The sequence below is a fragment of the Centroberyx affinis genome, unplaced genomic scaffold (genome assembly GCF_046629955.1).
Source record: "Centroberyx affinis isolate AG114_WGS23_722 - 3 ecotype Tasmania unplaced genomic scaffold, CSIRO-AGI_Caff_v1 ptg002680l_1, whole genome shotgun sequence".
NCBI lineage: Eukaryota > Metazoa > Chordata > Actinopteri > Beryciformes > Berycidae > Centroberyx > Centroberyx affinis.
In genome coordinates, this window is record NW_027280863.1 from 267,220 (window position 1) to 284,709 (window position 17,490).

The 17,490-nt window shown below is 38.1% G+C and overlaps 1 protein-coding gene across 10 annotated transcripts in view; it reads left to right on the plus strand.

Moving 5' to 3' along the window:
• The window catches only part of tpm3 (tropomyosin 3), a 39,886-nt gene extending 22,719 nt beyond the window's left edge, over positions 1–17,167 (plus strand). For 2 of the 10 annotated variants that reach the window (XM_071535228.1, XM_071535232.1), the window contains 4 exons: positions 2,061–2,136; positions 3,394–3,456; positions 5,043–5,112; positions 14,170–17,167. In XM_071535228.1, the coding sequence (XP_071391329.1) occupies positions 2,061–2,136; positions 3,394–3,456; positions 5,043–5,112; positions 14,170–14,252 (292 nt within the window). In that variant the 3' untranslated portion in view covers positions 14,253–17,167. Of the gene's footprint in view, positions 1–2,060; positions 2,137–3,393; positions 3,457–5,042; positions 5,113–5,671; positions 5,755–7,699; positions 8,180–14,169 lie in introns of those variants that run through there. The other 8 variants (XM_071535234.1, XM_071535235.1, XM_071535225.1 and 5 more) reach the window with 6 other exon arrangements.
• The last annotated feature ends 323 nt before the right edge of the window (positions 17,168–17,490 follow it).

The window sequence follows — 17,490 nt, forward strand, 5'->3', positions numbered from 1 at the left end:
TTACCGCAATGCATTACCGATAATTACGGTAATTGACGACGGCATGCTCCAGAGACTTCGCCGTCTTGTGGCACTTGTACGTTACTACAAACTACAGTTACATTATATAACAGGCACCAGGAGTTTACCGGTATCCACTGTTGTTTTTTTCCCCGGCCTGTATTTGGGGCCTGCCTTTATTTGTTTGTGTCGACCACGGCCCCGGCCATTATTGGAGACCCGGCTTTTAATTGACTACCGACCACTATTAGAGGAAATACGGTAGTTTGGTTTGTTTTTTGTGCCAAATTTTACTGGCTGGGCGGTTTTTGGACCTTCAGGCCATTCACAGTAATTAAAGACAGAAAACTCCACCCAACTGGGAAACTGGGCCACATTAAACAAACACGCAATCAAATGGCAGGTGCAGACAGTTTAATCTGAGCCGCAGAGCTGCCAAGTTGTGTTGTAAACATGTTGAAATGTCAATACTAGAGGTGCGACGAGCCAAATAATGTCAAAATGTGTGAAATTGCACAGAGTGAGCAAAATATCTTCTTTGGGTTCCTCCTCTCTGGTTGAAGGTGTAGTAATGAGTGAAATCACCTGGTGTAGTCTTTGGTTGAAACAAAAACCTGCATGCACTCGATGGCACACAGTTGAATAGCCCTGACTTACAGCCTTCAAAACACCTTGGATATTATTTATGCCCTCAGAATTCTGTAAAGCACCAAAATGACGCTATTCAGTCAAAGCTTTTTCAGCCACTGGTTGGCAACAGTAAGATTTGTACAGAAAATCTAGGACCTATTATGTGATGTTTTGTCAAGGTTATGATGGATCATAAATTTGAATGGACATTAATTTAACAGCAGAAAAAAAGGCGTCATACTCATTTAAATAGGTCATACAACCAGGTATTGTTCCAAATGGCTGAAGACTTTTTTTTTGTTTTGTTTAAACTGAAAAGCTTTTCAAAAATCAACTGTGGCCTTGCTCTGCAGAACAGAAATAATAGACTATGTAATTGGATTGATTAGAACACAAATTTATTTAATTTATTAATTTATTTAAATTTACTAGACTTGAAAATCCACTCAGTTGTTCAGTAAACTACCAAGTACAGCGTCAAATTGAAACCAAAATGACAACTGATCCAGATGGCTTTTATCAAAGCCGCCTCAGCAAAAAGAGAAACCACGTTTGACAAAATCAAATGAACAATACTATTATTATAATTCTTTTTTTTTTTTAATTATAATTTTTTTCTCACTATAAAATATATAAATATTGTAAGAATGCTATAAGTACGAACAATATCATATGTGAGCAAATGTAAATTTACGTAAACTCTTGCAATAAAGTATAAAAAAATAAAATACCACTAGCATGTAAAAGAGCAATAACAATTGATCAAAGTTTATTAAAATGTCTCTTAAAAGCAGATAGAATAATAGGGTAGCTTTACTTGTTTTCCTTTCTCATATTTTCAGTTACAGTGGCTTGACATCATATTACGTTATCCACATGGCATGGGTGTGAATTGACTTCAACCCTAACATTGTGTGTGCTAAGACGTCGGCCAGCCAAATGTCTAATTTTACACCAAAATTTTTCCAAATGTTGACTTCAGATCTATCAGGAGCACATCCACAGGGTATGGAAAAATCATTTCAAATGGAGAAATTGTTTCACTGTCACACAATACAGAATGCCCTACAAATGTGACAGATTGATTTGCTGTCAAACAATAACCTATTTGCTTACTGCAGTTTCGGAATGCCTATCCTGTTGGAAAAATGCACTGGTCACTGAAATCTTGCTTTTACAAATTGTTTAATTTTTCTCTCTTACAAATTATTGGTGCAGCCCTTGCACATTTTCCCCTTCAATTTCTGCAATTTCTCTCTCTTTCTAATCACCTCTTCCCCATTCAGCACGTAACCTTTCAGCCCACGCAACTTTTCCCCCGCTACTCTCCTGTTAGCGTTGCATCAGGTTTCTCGTGGCTAATCTGCTTTTTTTTTCTGCTGCCTCGTCTCTCTCTCTCCTCCTGTCTCTGAAATCAAAACCCGCTCCAGTAAATGTGCTGAGCTGGAGGAGGAACTGAAAAACGTCACCAATAACCTTAAGTCTCTGGAGGCCCAGGCTGAGAAGGTAGGGCCGAGTGACAGGGCCGGTGCTTGAACCAGCATGGTACATGACTGTGTGTCGGCATGCTTTTGTTAGTGTGTGTCCATCTCCAAGATCAGTTCAGTATGGAGGGGGACTCTAAAGTAATGGAATCTTTTGTTCATGTGCTCGAGGTAACGCCCGTCTACTCGTCTTGTGTGTGTGCATGAGTACACCAGAATGCATCTGCAGTCTTTCATGCTCCATAGATTTTTAATTTTCAATTGCAATAAAGCATTTTAGTCAGCGCCTTGTCATTGGTGCCCTTTTCTAACATGGACATTTAGTTGTCTGAAAGGTCACACTTGTGATTTCAGTGCTGGGTTGCTTCCAGCTGAAGGGTTAGATTAGGGTTTTTGAAGGCCAATACCAATATGTTTTCATTTGCGTTATATATTTGGGGGCTGTCACCAAAACTATATCCTCACCTCCATCCTATCAGCAGTGGGTAACATTGACCGGCCAATATCTTTTGTTGAAGGGCCTATATCAGCCCGATATATTCGCCTAACCATAGCTTTTCTGTGATTATGTAAAAGCACAGCTGATTTCCATTTGTGATTTCCTTGAGTCTGGTTCTGTTTCATCTCTATGTACCTGAGTTGCCTGAGTGTGCCTACAGTTGAATCAGGTTACATGACGAAACACTTAGCTGCTCGTTTCCATTACCGTTATCGCTGCATTCCTACATTTGCAAGTCCAGATTTGTTTCTTTGCAAACAACAACTAACAGCTTGTTGAATATGCTGAAGCAGTGTTCTGCAGGCTCAGAGGTTGCTGCTAGTGTGGAAATATGAAACTTAATTTGGACTGATTGATTCAGACCAGTGGTATGCCTGGCTATGAAGTTACGATGTAAAGATAAATTATGGTTTCTTAAACTTATCATGCAATAGGGGATTATCTGCATTTTATTTTTGAATGAAATCCAGATTTTTGGAATATTGTCAGTTTTACTAGCTAAGCAGTAATGCGATACAACTGACGCTTGTGACTGGGGGCATTTTATGACTGGTTTGTACATTGTTTTATTTTTGTTTGAGCGTAGCATGTGGTTGGAATGCTGAAGAATGTTTCTGTAGATATCATCTTCAACACAGGTGGGAATAATGTAAATCTATGTTGTGTGTGTGTGTGTGTGTGTGTGAAAGCAAGTGCCAAGAAGTTGGTTTGGTGTGTGTTGTATTGTAGTTGCTGTCAAATCACTGCCTTGTGTCTGACTAGTGTTGTTTCTGATCACAGTACTCCCAGAAGGAGGACAAGTATGAGGAAGAGATCAAGATCCTGACTGACAAGCTGAAGGAGGTGAGTGGACAAGTCTGAGCATGAGGGAAGGATGTCGACCTTTTGATCCTGTATAATCATTTGTTTCAATTAAAGAAAGTATTCAGTTTCTCATAAAATATTACGGTAACACTTTACAATAAGGGTACATTAATTAAGGGTTAGTTAATGCTTAATAAGCATTAACTAACCCTTAACAGTTAACTAATGTGTCTGGTAATCATTTACTAATGGTGTTCATGTTAACTAAGGTATTAATTTATACATTATTTAATAGTTTAGAAAGATGACTATTAAATAATGTATAAATTAATACCTTAGTTAACATGAACACCATTAGTAAATTATTACCAGACACATTAGTTAACTGTTAATTAAGGGTTAGTTAATGCTTATTAAGCATTAACTAACCCTTATTAAGCATTAACTAACCCTTAATTAATGTACCCTTATTGTAAAGTGTTGCCAATATTACAGCTATCTCCTATTCATAATATGACCATGTATAGATGTGCTAAAGAATAAGCTTACGTTCTCTTAAACAGTAGTTGGACTGTTAGAAGTAAAGGTATCCTTAAACTGAAATATGATGAAACAAAATTACTTATGGCTGTCATTTTGGCACATGCACAGACAAGCTATGCCGCATCATCCACATCCACAGCTCTCCAGAAATGGAAACTGAGTCAGGCCTACTTCCTCTTTTGGCTAAAACACTGTTTCCCAATGTCTTTGTTTTTTAAATTTTTTTACAGATTATTTTTTGGGGCATTTTCGCCTTTATTTGATAGTTCAAAGTAGGGAACGGTTTTGAAAAAATATCTAATTGCGATGGAATTCTGGATGAAATCATATCTAACAATAAAAATCTTCTCAGATTTGGGTCTGAGAGACAAAATCTCATCATATGGGGGTCTGTGGCCCTAGTATGGACTAAATTAGGGGTCCTTGATATGAAAAAGGTTGAGAATCACTGCCTTAGACCACTGAGCCACTAGGACGCCCCCGTTCTGCAGGTTTCTTAGGTATTCAACAAAAACCATGCAAACAGATACTGTATGATATGGTCATTTTATGGGGAAGTCTGACTTATTGCACCTTTTTAACCTCTAGACCAGTGATTCTCAACCTTTTTCATATCAAGGACCCCTAATTTAGTCCACATTTGGGCCTTAGACCCCCATTTGATGAGATTTTGTGTCTCGGCCCCAAATATGCAAATATTTTGTATTGTTAGATATGATTTTGTCCAGAATTCCATGACTATCTGTATTGTAGGTAGAGAGATAACAGAGACACTATGATCAAAACAGTCATTCCTCTACATTTTCTAATTGTGTTAACTTCTTGTAAATGAAATAATGCTGAAGTTTAACAATTCATCAATTTGCGTGGGAACCCCCTGGAACCCCCTCAAGGACCCCTGGTGGTCCCCGGACCCCACGTTGAGAAACACTGCTCTAGACTACCAAGGCCTAGAAAATCCACTGTCTGTTTTCTTTGACTTAATTGTTCTGTCTAGGCCATTATTGTTCACCGGGAGGCATTGTTTTTTTTGGTGACCTGTCTGATCAGAACCCTACTGCCTTGTGCTTTGTCATCATCAGGCTGAGACCCGTGCTGAGTTTGCTGAGAGGTCTGTGGCCAAGCTGGAAAAGACAATCGACGATCTGGAAGGTACAATCTTGATTTTACTTTCTTTTTTTCAATACTCTTGCTAGGGCTGGACGATATGGTTGAAATCAATATCACGATAATCATAAGGATTTTTTGCGATATCGATATATATGACGATATGGCTCACATACGCGAAATCTCGTAAAATAATCAAATTCATGTTCATCATATTGAACCGAATGGTAATATTTGGTGTGATGTCAAACTAAACTGAAATTTTCACTTAATATTCCTACCATACTTCATTTTGTCTGAATTTCTAAATAAAATTTGCTTGTTCTCATCAGTTCAGACAGCAGAATTGTGCGTCTCGACATCCCAAAATCACCATATCATCACAATATAATCCCACTGAAAGACGATAAACGATAATATTGAATTATCGTCCAGCCCTAACTCTTGCACAACATTTAATTACACTTTAAATATATTATCATAAGCCCTACCTTTCGGTGTGAACGATTTCAACCTCTCCATGTTATCCCTGTATTTCTTTTTTTTATGTTTTTGCCCTTTTCCTTTCTAACACACTCTGGTCTGTCTGTGGATGTATCCACAGATGAGCTTTATGCACAGAAACTCAAGTACAAGGCCATTAGTGAGGAATTGGACCACGCCCTCAATGACATGACCTCCATGTAAATAGTGACGTGTGTGTGTGTGTGTGTGTGTGTGTGTGACATGCACATTGAGTTTGCCAGTGTAGCATGAACATTTTTTTTACACGACTAAAAAGAACTTTGTTGTACAACGAAATGCCTGGTTGCCATTGTGTTTAATATTTTTGAGTAAAAAAAAAATCTCACTAATGTAGCTAATAAACAACTTTTCGATTTAATTGAGGCCGCAGATGAATTGGCATATGCATGTAGCACGTTTATGTGGTTTGATGCTTAATGAACAATTAAATCTCTTCCCAGCAGCAGTAACAATTGCTTTTAGCCATAACAATATAATAAGTTGGACAGTTGTGCTGTATTTATTAAAACTGGTTATTAAAACCTATGCCAGATTAATTTTCAGCATCAAAGTACCCTAAAAATGCTGCTGAATTTTCACTTTCATCTCCTAAGTTGGTGTAAAATCAAGACTCAGACAAGACAGAACCTTTTTTTTTTGGCCACCCCACACTGATCCAGGAGATGCTGTGAAAATGTTGTCTATGTTGTTCTCATAGGCATGTTGTCATGTCTGGTAGCTGTAGTGGATGGTCAACTTTTGTGGTTTGATGGTTAATTGCTTCAAAAAATCTTGAGTTACCGTGCATTCACATTGCGAGCAACTTGGTTGATGGGTCACTCTATTTTGACATCAGCTACAAAGTTCTGAACAGGCAAATCATGTATTTTGTGTTGCGTTGGTATTGCCTTTTATTACCGATGGACGCAACTGTTCTCCAAGCATCGCTTTGAGATGTTTATTCCTGTAGTCTTTCAAATAATAATTGTAGATGAGTAGGAAGCTTCGAATGGCTGTAATCAGCTTCTCATCAATTTTGCACCAGGCGGAACTATTGTTCACCAAACATAATCACATCGGTAGGGAAACGAGGAAGCATAGAAATCTCATTGGCTGATGGATGATGAGAACTTTTCTTGGCCGACGAGCTTGTCGACCGTCTGCACGTTGGCTGACTTTCCTTGTAGCTCAGGGGCCAGATTCACCAATGTGTTCTTAAAATAGATCTTAAGAAATGACATAAGAGGAAAATTTAGGAAGTTCTTAAGAAGGCTCTTAAGTGCAATTCCTCAATATTTTCTTAGTAACAGTCTCATTTCTTACGAATATCTTTAATTTCCTGACTTAAGAACTTCTCAAAATAGGGCCTGAATTAATTCTGGTTAATAAACTTTAGGCTTACTGCCATTGAGGCTAGGAGACAAGGCTAGGAGGCAACCCAAAGTGCTTCCATCTACAAAACAATTGGGTAAAAACCTATTTAGAGCAACTACAACTAATGAAGTATATGAAAAGATTTAAACATTGGTTGCTGTTGGTAACTGTAAAATTTGCTAGCTTATTTTCAATAAACATGAGACAGAGGCCTACCTGGCCCTACACCAAATAAAGCCTTACAATAAATGTTCATCTTAATGTTAGGTGTAGGGGAACCTATGAAGACTTTGAACTATAACCTACTTGTCTAAAATTTTGTTAAAATATATGATATTAGAGGCTTACCTTTTCACTGTAGGAATCTTAGGTGAAGGGCTGTCTTAAAGTTAAGAATAACAAATTTGAGAACTTTCATTTTAAGAATACCATTTATTCGTAAGTTTTTTCTTAGGAAGAAACATAAGTTAAGAAAATATATAAGAACTGTTTTTGAGAATAGCATTTTTTCCTATTTTTTTTTTCTTAAGACTAAAGTTAAGGAAAAAAATGGCACTTGAGAAGATTCTTTTTCTGAAGTGGGTTTTCTGAATCCGGTCCCTGCTCTATATGATATGAATGGACTCCCAGTGAGTTGTTGATCGCGTTGCTCGTATTGCTGAAGCACGGTTAGGCCTCCTTCATAACTTACGACTTAATACGTAAACATCTTCAACTTGTCGTCATCATCGTTTCTCGCTCCTTGTATTTTCAGATAAATGTCTGGAAGGTCTGCCGCTCTCTCAAGTTGTGGTTTCAAGACTCTCAACTCTGTCTGAACATCTTGGTTTCATCTTTCTTAGTCGGTCTCTTTCCCCATTCCTCCCTCCCTTTTTACTCTGCCTTGTCTGTCTGTTCATTCCTTTACTGTTTGTTAAAATCCTGTTTCCTTTACGTTTTCTCATTGTACTTTCTCTTTAGCACTTTCTTGATGTATCTGCCTAACTTGCTCCTTTTTGAATCTGCCTCTAGTCATCTTAATAGTCATTGGTCATTGTATGTATTCTGTTCAAGGATTCTTTGTCTCTGATCTCACTCTGTTCTTTGCTTATTTTTCTCCATTGTAGTCGTGATTCTCTATAAATGTTGAACAAAGGGAGGGAAGAAATGCATGTGTCAGCGTATATGTGTCCATGTCTGTTTTGTTTTTCTCAGGTTGTTTTATTCACATTTCTATCTAAAATATTCATAGTGGGTTACATTATTAGATTTTCATGACTTGCTGACTGGCTGTAATGGTGGAGATTGGTCATTTTGAGATGATGGCTGTTTTTTCAGTAGAATACATTGATATTCTATTCAATTCAATTCAGTTCACTTTATTTGTCCCCGAGGGGCAATTGCAGAGGCACGTAGAGTAGTATAATTTACAAGAAACAATTATCAATAAACAAGAAACAAAAAAAAACAAAAACAAAAAAACACATATAACATACAGTGCAACAGTGCTGATTTAGAGGTATGCATTGTATGGCATACAGTGCAAAAATAAGCTATACCCATTATGATGCTAATATGATACTAATAGTAGTGCAATAATAGTACAGTGCAATATACACAATATACATGATGGGTAATTCTATGATATAATATATGATTCTGAGGTTCGCAAAGTGTAAGTATTGAGAGTGCAAGTAGTGCAAGTATAAACTTTGGTTAAAAGAACAATCAAATGCAGCAGTAAAAAAAGGTGTTTTTAAATTTCTCTTAAAAGCCTCTAGAGTTTCAGTGTTTCTGTTCCAGAAAATGATAAAAGGCTTATATGGAACAAGCATATCCGATAAATACTTTTAAAACCAACAAAAGTTTTTTTTTTTTATTGGATTCTGGAGCTGAATGGCAGCCAATGTAGTGACTGATGTAATATGATCTGTTTTCCCCAAGCTTGTTAAAACCCTTTATATTAACTATATATTACCGCTTGGTTTTAGGTTTAACAAATAATAGTCATATATTTCATCAATAGTTTTTTAGATTCTTATAATGGCCACTGTATCAAATTAAGTGCTCCTGTTTATCTTCCTCAGCTTTTCATAATAATAGAAGTGTGCATCTTATTCATCTCTGTTCACATATTGTATTTTGTTATTTCATGTGACTAAAGTGGGGGAGGGCACAGCAGAAACTGTGCAGTAAGTTGTCTAATGCTAGAGCTGCAGACCAGAGATAACAAAGACTGGATGACTAGCAGGTGTTTTCAGTCCAAACCTCAAGTAAGAATGGATGGACTGATCGAGGCAAATCCATCCTCCAATTTGTCACTGGTGAAACAAATCAATCACCATATGTCATTTAGGCCAATGATTCTCAACCTTTTTCATATCAAGGACCTCTAATTTAGTCCACATTTGGGCCACGGACCCTCATTTGATAAGATTTCTGAGAATATCTGAGAATATTTTTATTGTTAGATATGATTTTGTCCAGAATTCCATGATTATCTGTATTGTAGGTAGAGATATAACAGTGAAACTATGATCAAAATAGTCATTCTTCTAAATTCTCTACTTCTTGTAAGTGAAATAATGATGAAGTTTAACAATTCATCAGTTTGCTGGAGACCCCATGGAACCCCCTCATGTACCCCTGGTGGTCCCCGGACCCCACGTTACTACAGACCAGATGGCATTAGACAAGTGCTAAACTATGCAAACTTTTCCTTTTGGGTTTTTCTGCACATCTAAGTCGTAGTAATCTTAAAAGTCCTCACAAAATCAAGTATGATGAGTGCATAAGGCCAAGTCTTGTGCAGCAACCAGTCCTATCCCCAATGCACCAACATCTATAACAGAGACATTGTACAGCGCATCTCCTTATCCATCAGGACAGTACTAGACTGTTATGATAATGTATTGAACTCTGTTAGATTGAAAATAGTCTCCTGTTGATTTGCGACTGCTTGACTGCTTCCTAGCTGCTGCTGTGATCATTTAATACGTAGGATTAAAGGGGAATTAAGTAATCTATGACTTTTATTGGTCTCTGTCAGTGACCAAGGAATTGCAACAGTATATACAGGTCCTGGCACAGCTTATGGTAATGGCCATAAAGTCACAGTTTCACAGTAGAGAGGAGTGAGCTAGCTAATTAGAGCAAAGGTCCAACAGAAATGTCTGGTGAAGAGGTAACATCTTCAGAATACTGTAATAATAATAATACTGCTATGTCATTTTGCTTTTTTGGCTTGAGGACAAGGCGTTTTAGCCGTCATAGCTGAAATGTCTTGCGAGGTGACAATGGGAGTGTCTTGAAATTCCCGTTTTTGAAAGCCAGAAATCTTAGCACCTGGGGTCCATTCCAGAAAGCAGGTTCAACAAACTCTGATTCTAACCCTGAACTCTGAGTTGATTAACCCCAAGATAGGAAACTGCGAGTTTTCGGTTCAAGAACAGCTGATCTGAGTTAGTTCAATCAACTCTGAGTATGTTCACCCTGAGTTAAGCGCGTGCGTGATGACAATAAAAAGCCATCATCAATGGAGCGCCGATACTATGATTCACCATGGCAACAGGTAAATAAAAGGCAGAGCCTTCATTTTAATCCAGTGGACGTAGAGATATTAATGCATGTGTATGCGGACGGTGCACATTTATCTTTAAAAAAAGAGCCTGAGTCAGAGTGGGGAAAAGTGTCAATAAGTTAACACAATAAAGTTTTATTCAGTACATACACATACACATCACTACCATGTCTAAAAAGGATCATAAACTAAAGTAAGTCTAGTTTCAGAGCAACTGATATCACTATGAAATGGCATAATAAAACTTAAATTAAATTTAAAAAAAAATAGTTTTCTCAGAAGAGTGGCTTTGGCTCCCCACTTGACTGTCAGTGCCATGCAGACCTAGCTTGGCGCTTATTAATGAAGTCAAATAATGTGCTTTGATGCGATCGCCTCATAACTGATATGGGACCAGCTCCTAACATTATATCGATCTGTATAGCGAGGAGAGTGTTGAGCGTGCGTACCCAGCGGGAAAAAGAACAAAGGCAGGACAGAAAAGAATGCGTTCGCTATACAAATCGCGATAGGACATATAGGACATAATGTGAGTGCTCTCCACAATCGGTCATGGTCAAATCAAAATACTCAGTGCCCACCTGGGTTGCTAAATCGAAAACACAGTGAAATATGATCTTATTGTCTGGTGTCTGATTGATGGACACCAACACGTATCACTCGCTATTTTTAGGTGCGTATACGGTAAATCCCTCTCCACAGAGGTTGGTGTACGTGTATCCCTACATATACACTCCACTACATCTCTGGTCCTACCCGGCCCAAAAAATTCCAGAGTGGTCTATGGTTGCCAATTGGTATTGTGCAACCGGACTCCACAGTTCAAAATAGCTATTTATTACTGGAAAAAAGTCCTGGATTACATCTTTAAAGGAATAGTTCACCCAAAAATGAAAATTCAGTCATTATCTACTCACCCCCATGCCAGTAGAAAATCCAGTCAAGTTTTTTAGTTGATACAAGCTTCCCTTGGGTTTCCAGGTGAAGTAAGTTGCAGAGCTCTCCAAAACAACTGACGTTGCTGGGGACCGTTTCAGACTTCAGGCTTTAAAAAATAACGGAAAATGACCATAAAATGGCTCCATACCGCTCGTCCAGCGTAATGCAAGTCTCCTGAAGCCAACCGATCCCAAACTGACTTGAAAAGACCGACATTTCCACCATTATTTAGCTGAAATCACCACTCTGTTGTTTACAAAAAACGTCACGTGTGCGCACGCGCCCTGAAAAACTCCATAGGTAACACTACTGCACTGAATGACCAGAAACAAGACTTCCGGTTTTGCCGTTTAGCCTTCAAAATAAATCGGTAGAAATACTCTTTTAAACCAGTTACTTTGTATTTAATCGTCAAATTCAATAAGTGAGCACCCATATTAATGTTTGACAGGACAGAGACTAAAGTGGTAGTCTCTGTTCTGTATGTATTCTGCACAGTGTAATACATGCAGCATTATAGTTAAAATGGCACATATTATGGTATTTTTCATTATTATTATGACATCAAACATGTATATGGGTGCTCACTTATTGAATTTGACAATTAAATACAAAGTAATTGGTTTAAAACAGTATTTCTACCGATTTAAAATTCTCGCGCTTTTATTTTGAAGGCTAAACGGCAAAACCAGAAGTCTTGTTTCTGGTCATTCACGGTAGCGTTACCCATGGAGTTTCCAGGGTGCGTGCACACACACACACACATGACTGAATTGTCATTTTTGGGTGAACTATTTCTTTAAGCTGTAGATACCCTCAAGTTTATAACAACAAATTGGCTGTTCTAGTGAAAATTGTTATGTAATTACTGAGGAAATTGTGACAACTGTCCCTGGTCTCCCCTACGTACTATTACTATTGGGATCATCATTTCTTTCCCCTGTATTATAAGTAATCTATTGCTCAGTCAAAGACAGAGGAGAACTATTCAATTTACTTGTTTATTTATGGCAACAGAGATACTTAAAAACAGGCTATCAAAGGTTCTTGTAAACAGATTAATCTGAATAAAACCTTAAAGGTCCCATATCGTGTAAAACAGGATTCCCTTGCCTCTTTGATTATAAAGGAGTTGGATGTGCTATCTAAACATTGTGAAAGTATCAAAATGTATGGTAGCCAACTAAATCCACACAATCCATATCAGAAAAGCGAGCCTCTAAATGAGCCGTTTGGACTTCCGTAACTTTGTGGCATCACAAAGGTTCGCTCATTATCATTTTTGTAAGAAATAATAGACTAACAAAGTGTTTTTTTCAAAGCAGTTGAGCGGTTGTCATTGTTTTTTACAGGAGAGTTTTCCCTACCTGTAACTGCCGGGCTGCGGCATCTCATGTTTCACTCTTGAAACCAATCGGAAGCCAAGCCAATCGGAACAGAGGGGTTGTTGATATTAATGAGCCTTAAAGGCACAGCGACAGAAACAGCCTGTTCTTGGCAAGGCTCAGAGAGATGCTGGAAAATGAACGTGTAAAAATGGATTGAGTGTGTTTTTGGTACATGACACCACAGAAACAGCTTTTAATGGACCTCATAAAATAAAACACTGGAAAGAGTAGAATATGGGACCTTTGAAACTGGAATCTTTGAAAGTCAAATTAGCTGGTCTGGGGATGTTATTTTTGCTAGGATGGGAACTGTTTACTGCTGAGCTGACAGCACACGACACACTACACCTTTGATCATGTAGTACTTCCATGGTTGTAGTCCGAACATCGTTTCAAGTACTTCTCGCCGCCAGTGGGGGAGACAAAGCGAGGAAATCCAGATTATGGACAATAGCCTCTGCGTCCTACTATTTACCAAATCTTCTGTGGTTTCGGGATGTGACAATTATTCAGTTGTTATAATGTCAGCTTGGACCTTTTGTCACCTTTCAGCAACAGGATAACTGAGCAGGTTGTGGTCAGCTGTGTTAGAAGCCCCTATGTCACCTGAGGTTTGCCTCAACCAAAACTAGGCGAATATGACAAAATGATTCATGTACTTGAAGGTGTATTTGGGATAGTTAAAGATAAATTCCACCGTAAAACACTTAACAATGTTTGAAAAAACAGCTATTGCCAATTAGGGCTGTGCAAAAAAATCGATACAGCTGAGTATTGCAATATTTTTTTCCATGATACTGTATCGATTTTCCAGCCCCTCGTATTGATACATTAAAAAAAATTATTCATGTTTTAAACAGATTTAAAATGTCCTTACATTTCCCTCAAATCCCTTTGAATTAAATAGTTTTAACTCAATTTGTCCGCTGAGTTATAAATATAATTTGATGTACATATTAGACTACCCAGGTGGTACACAGCAAGTTGTATTTTCAGCTCTATTTTTAAATTTTCAGCAAATTATGTAGAGTATTGCAATGTGTCACAATATGTATCGTATCGCAATGTATCAATCGTATCGTGACCCATGTATCGTGATACGTATCGTATCGTGAGGTCCTTGCCAATACCCAGCCTTATTGCCAATGTACCTTGCATTTCTAGCCTCATTTTGTTGGTGTATGTTTCTCATTGCTGTGGGCAATGGCCAAACTGGAGTTTGAGACCAGAAAATAAAAAATTAATAAAAGGTCAACAGTAAACATCAAAGCAAGGCCTTCTATCTAGAGCCACCATTTTGCTTGACTTTAAAGTCTATGTTTTTGTTTCCTCTCCCAGATAATCTGGGTTTTGCCAAGGAAGAGAATGTGAAGATTCACGCCACCCTGGAGCAGACCCTGGCTGAGCTCAACAGCTTCTGAGGAACCCAGTCTTGCCTTTCAACCTTACCCACCCCTCTTCATTTCCTTATTTTTTTTCCACTGTCTTCTATTATATTTGAATGTATGAATCTACCCGGGAACTTGTACTAGACTAGAATGCCATTAAAAACCAGTAAGACTTGTTTTCCAAGGTTTAGAAGCTTTCACATGCACTCCATCAGCAAACCTCTCTAGTATTGGTCATTGATGTGACTATCATAGATGGGTTTATTCAGCTAAACTCTAATGAACAAAGCTACCTTGATTATGCTAAGTGCTATACAGTTATGTTTTACTTGTTACCAAAAGACTGTTCTGTGTGTTGACATTTAATACAAAAGCTAATCATGGCTGAATAGATCTTTATCTTTAAATGGAGCAGATACTTTTTCTCATCTGCTCCTAGCCCATCTGACAAGTCTAACTGGTTAATTAGGGCTGCGATGAGCCAGGGATTAGATTTCACTCATTTGTCCCTCCCTTTTCCTCATCTCCTCCCATCAATCAGCATGTTTACGTGGACTGCAATATTCCGATATTAACCCGATTAAGACAATACTCTGAATTCACTGCCATGTAAACAGCATTTTCTGATTACCTTAACCCGAATAAAGTCATAGTCGGAGTAAGCAATAGTCGAATTAAGATGTGGAGTATACCGATCTTAGTCTCATTATTGAAGTGCATTGTAGACATGTATACACCTTAATCGCACTATGACGTCCTATCAGAGTTTTCACAGCATTTTGCGACACATATGGCAATCCAACTGCTTGACGACGCATGCTCTAGCTTCCAGCGAGTGTTGCGCAACTTGTTTACAGAAGAAAAGATAACTGCCACCGGTAAAAAGAAGTCCCAACATTTTGTCCCGACCGCGGCAGCAACATGACAGAAAGGGTTTCAGGTTAAATTCCAGAAGGAAACTCCGACGTAGGACGTAGGGACATAATGTGGGCGTGCGTCTTCAGTCATTAATCGGACTCATCTAATGGTGAAAAGTAGGGTACTGAACTGGCCTTCTCCTATTGGCTGGTCTTTGTGCCAAGTGATGTCACCACCTGTTGTACTCAATAGATGGTGACATCACAGGGCAGAGACCAGCCAATAGCAGATGACCAGTGCAGTACCCTACTTTTCACCATTAGGTGTCAGGCTTCACCACGGATTTAGGTGGGGTTTAGTTACTCTTTAATCGAAATATTGTCTTTAGAATAAGGTCAATATTCTATTATTGCAGTCCATGTAAATGTAGTCAATGACATATGTTGATGAGAGCATGTAAGGACATTGTGAAATGAAACCTGTGTTGGAGATTTCAGTGTGATTGTGTTTATCACTTGCATCAATTCACATCAATTGATCCATTGTTCCATCTCTGCTTAGCAGCAGAGATGGAACTAGGCTCTGGGGTTTTTTTTTTTCTCTACGCTCATTCTGATACTTGTTGTCCATTTTACTCTGGTATGGTATGGGACCAAAACCACGTCAGTTAAGACTGATGAAGGACATACATTTGATCATGTTTTTTTCAATTCTTTTACAAATGTGTTGCTTTTTTTTTCAGTTTGAGTGTGCTCTTACCCACTCCCTTAATTGACTCATAGTCACTATCACAAATGGCAGTACACCAAAAACTGTGCTCTTCTGATAGACTAACTACTGGCCACCCACTTAATTTTTGGATGTCAAGTGGTGAGGTGCTCTGTATTGATTATTTGCCATGACAGTTTTGCCTGTTTGTCCTTTAAATATAGGGCTCATGTTCACAGTTCAGTGGCCAATTACCAGTGCACTATAGTATAATGTAATTTATACAGAAGACATAAAATAACTTCACTTTAATAATTACAAACATGGTTTGAACTGGAAAATATGCAGCAAATCTATATTCACTTTGTCATGGTCTTGTTCCTATATAATGATTTTTGATGAAGAATAAAGACCAAGATTTTTACTGTTATTCCAACAACTTTTTTTGTTAAGTTTATTAGGATCCCCATTAGCTGTCACCAAGGTAACAGCTAGTCTTTCTGGGGTCCACACAAAACACAATTACAAATAGGTGTTTAAAGGAATAGTTCACCCAAAAATGAAAATTTTGTCATCATCTACTCACCCTCATACCAGCTGAAACAGAGATGAAGTTTGTAAGTCCATATAACACAGCTGGAGCTTGCCAGCACCATTTCGTAGCAACCTTCTCCAAAGGATCGGTCTTTGGGGACTGATGTTTAGAGTTCTGAAAAGAGCAGAAAAAGAACAAAAAATATCCAAAAAATTACTCCATACAGCTCATGCAGCATAACCCAAGTCTCCTGAAGCCCACGATCGCACAGTGAGTGGAAAAGACCGATATTTATGCAATTAGCGTAAATCTTCACTATCTCTTCCACTTCTGTGAATTTTTCATTTTTGGGTGAACTATTCCTTTAAAAACACAAAATCACCACAAGTGGGGAAAAGTGACAATAGCAACTTTAAAGAGATCATTAATAGCAACAATAACAAAATTATTGTCAAAATTTTTAAAACGTGTTTGGGTCTACCCAGTTAATCTCAATAGTGTGTGGTGAGACTGAATGAGGTCTTGCCCAGATTGCTTATGAGACTATGTTTACATGAATTTTCTTGAATTAATTTAGCGGCCAAAATGATGAGGCTGCTACACATCCTAAGAGACACCAAACTACACACCTGATTGGACACCAACATAGTGTGATAAATGTAAATGTTAAAAGGAAATGCCAATCCTTGATAGAACTGTTCCTTTGTGTATAGGCTTATATGAAATGTGTAGAGCCAGTTTCCCAGATATAAATGAATCCACGACTAGATCTTAAGCCTGAAGAGTAAATCCTGTATAAAGTAGTTTTATGAAACGCATGGTAAATAAATTTAGTTCCCTCTGGACTATGGAGTCTATGGCCCTGTTTCATTTGTCATGTTAACCTGCCCTTGTTGACTTCCTCTTGGGGAACCCCTGCTGCCATCAGTTCCATTACTCTGATAACTCTTTGGAGATCAATCCTTCGAGGGCCGAAGAAATGAGTCGTCAACGATGTAGGCGGTCAAGGAGCCCTTGTTGCCCACAATGCATTGTGATCGTTATTTCCTGTGCATGAACCACAACAAGTGATATACAAGTGTAAGTACACATATTTAGATGATTTAAGATTAGATGAGATAAGATATCACTTGGGGAAGTTCGGGTGCCACAGCAGCAACTGGCAGAACA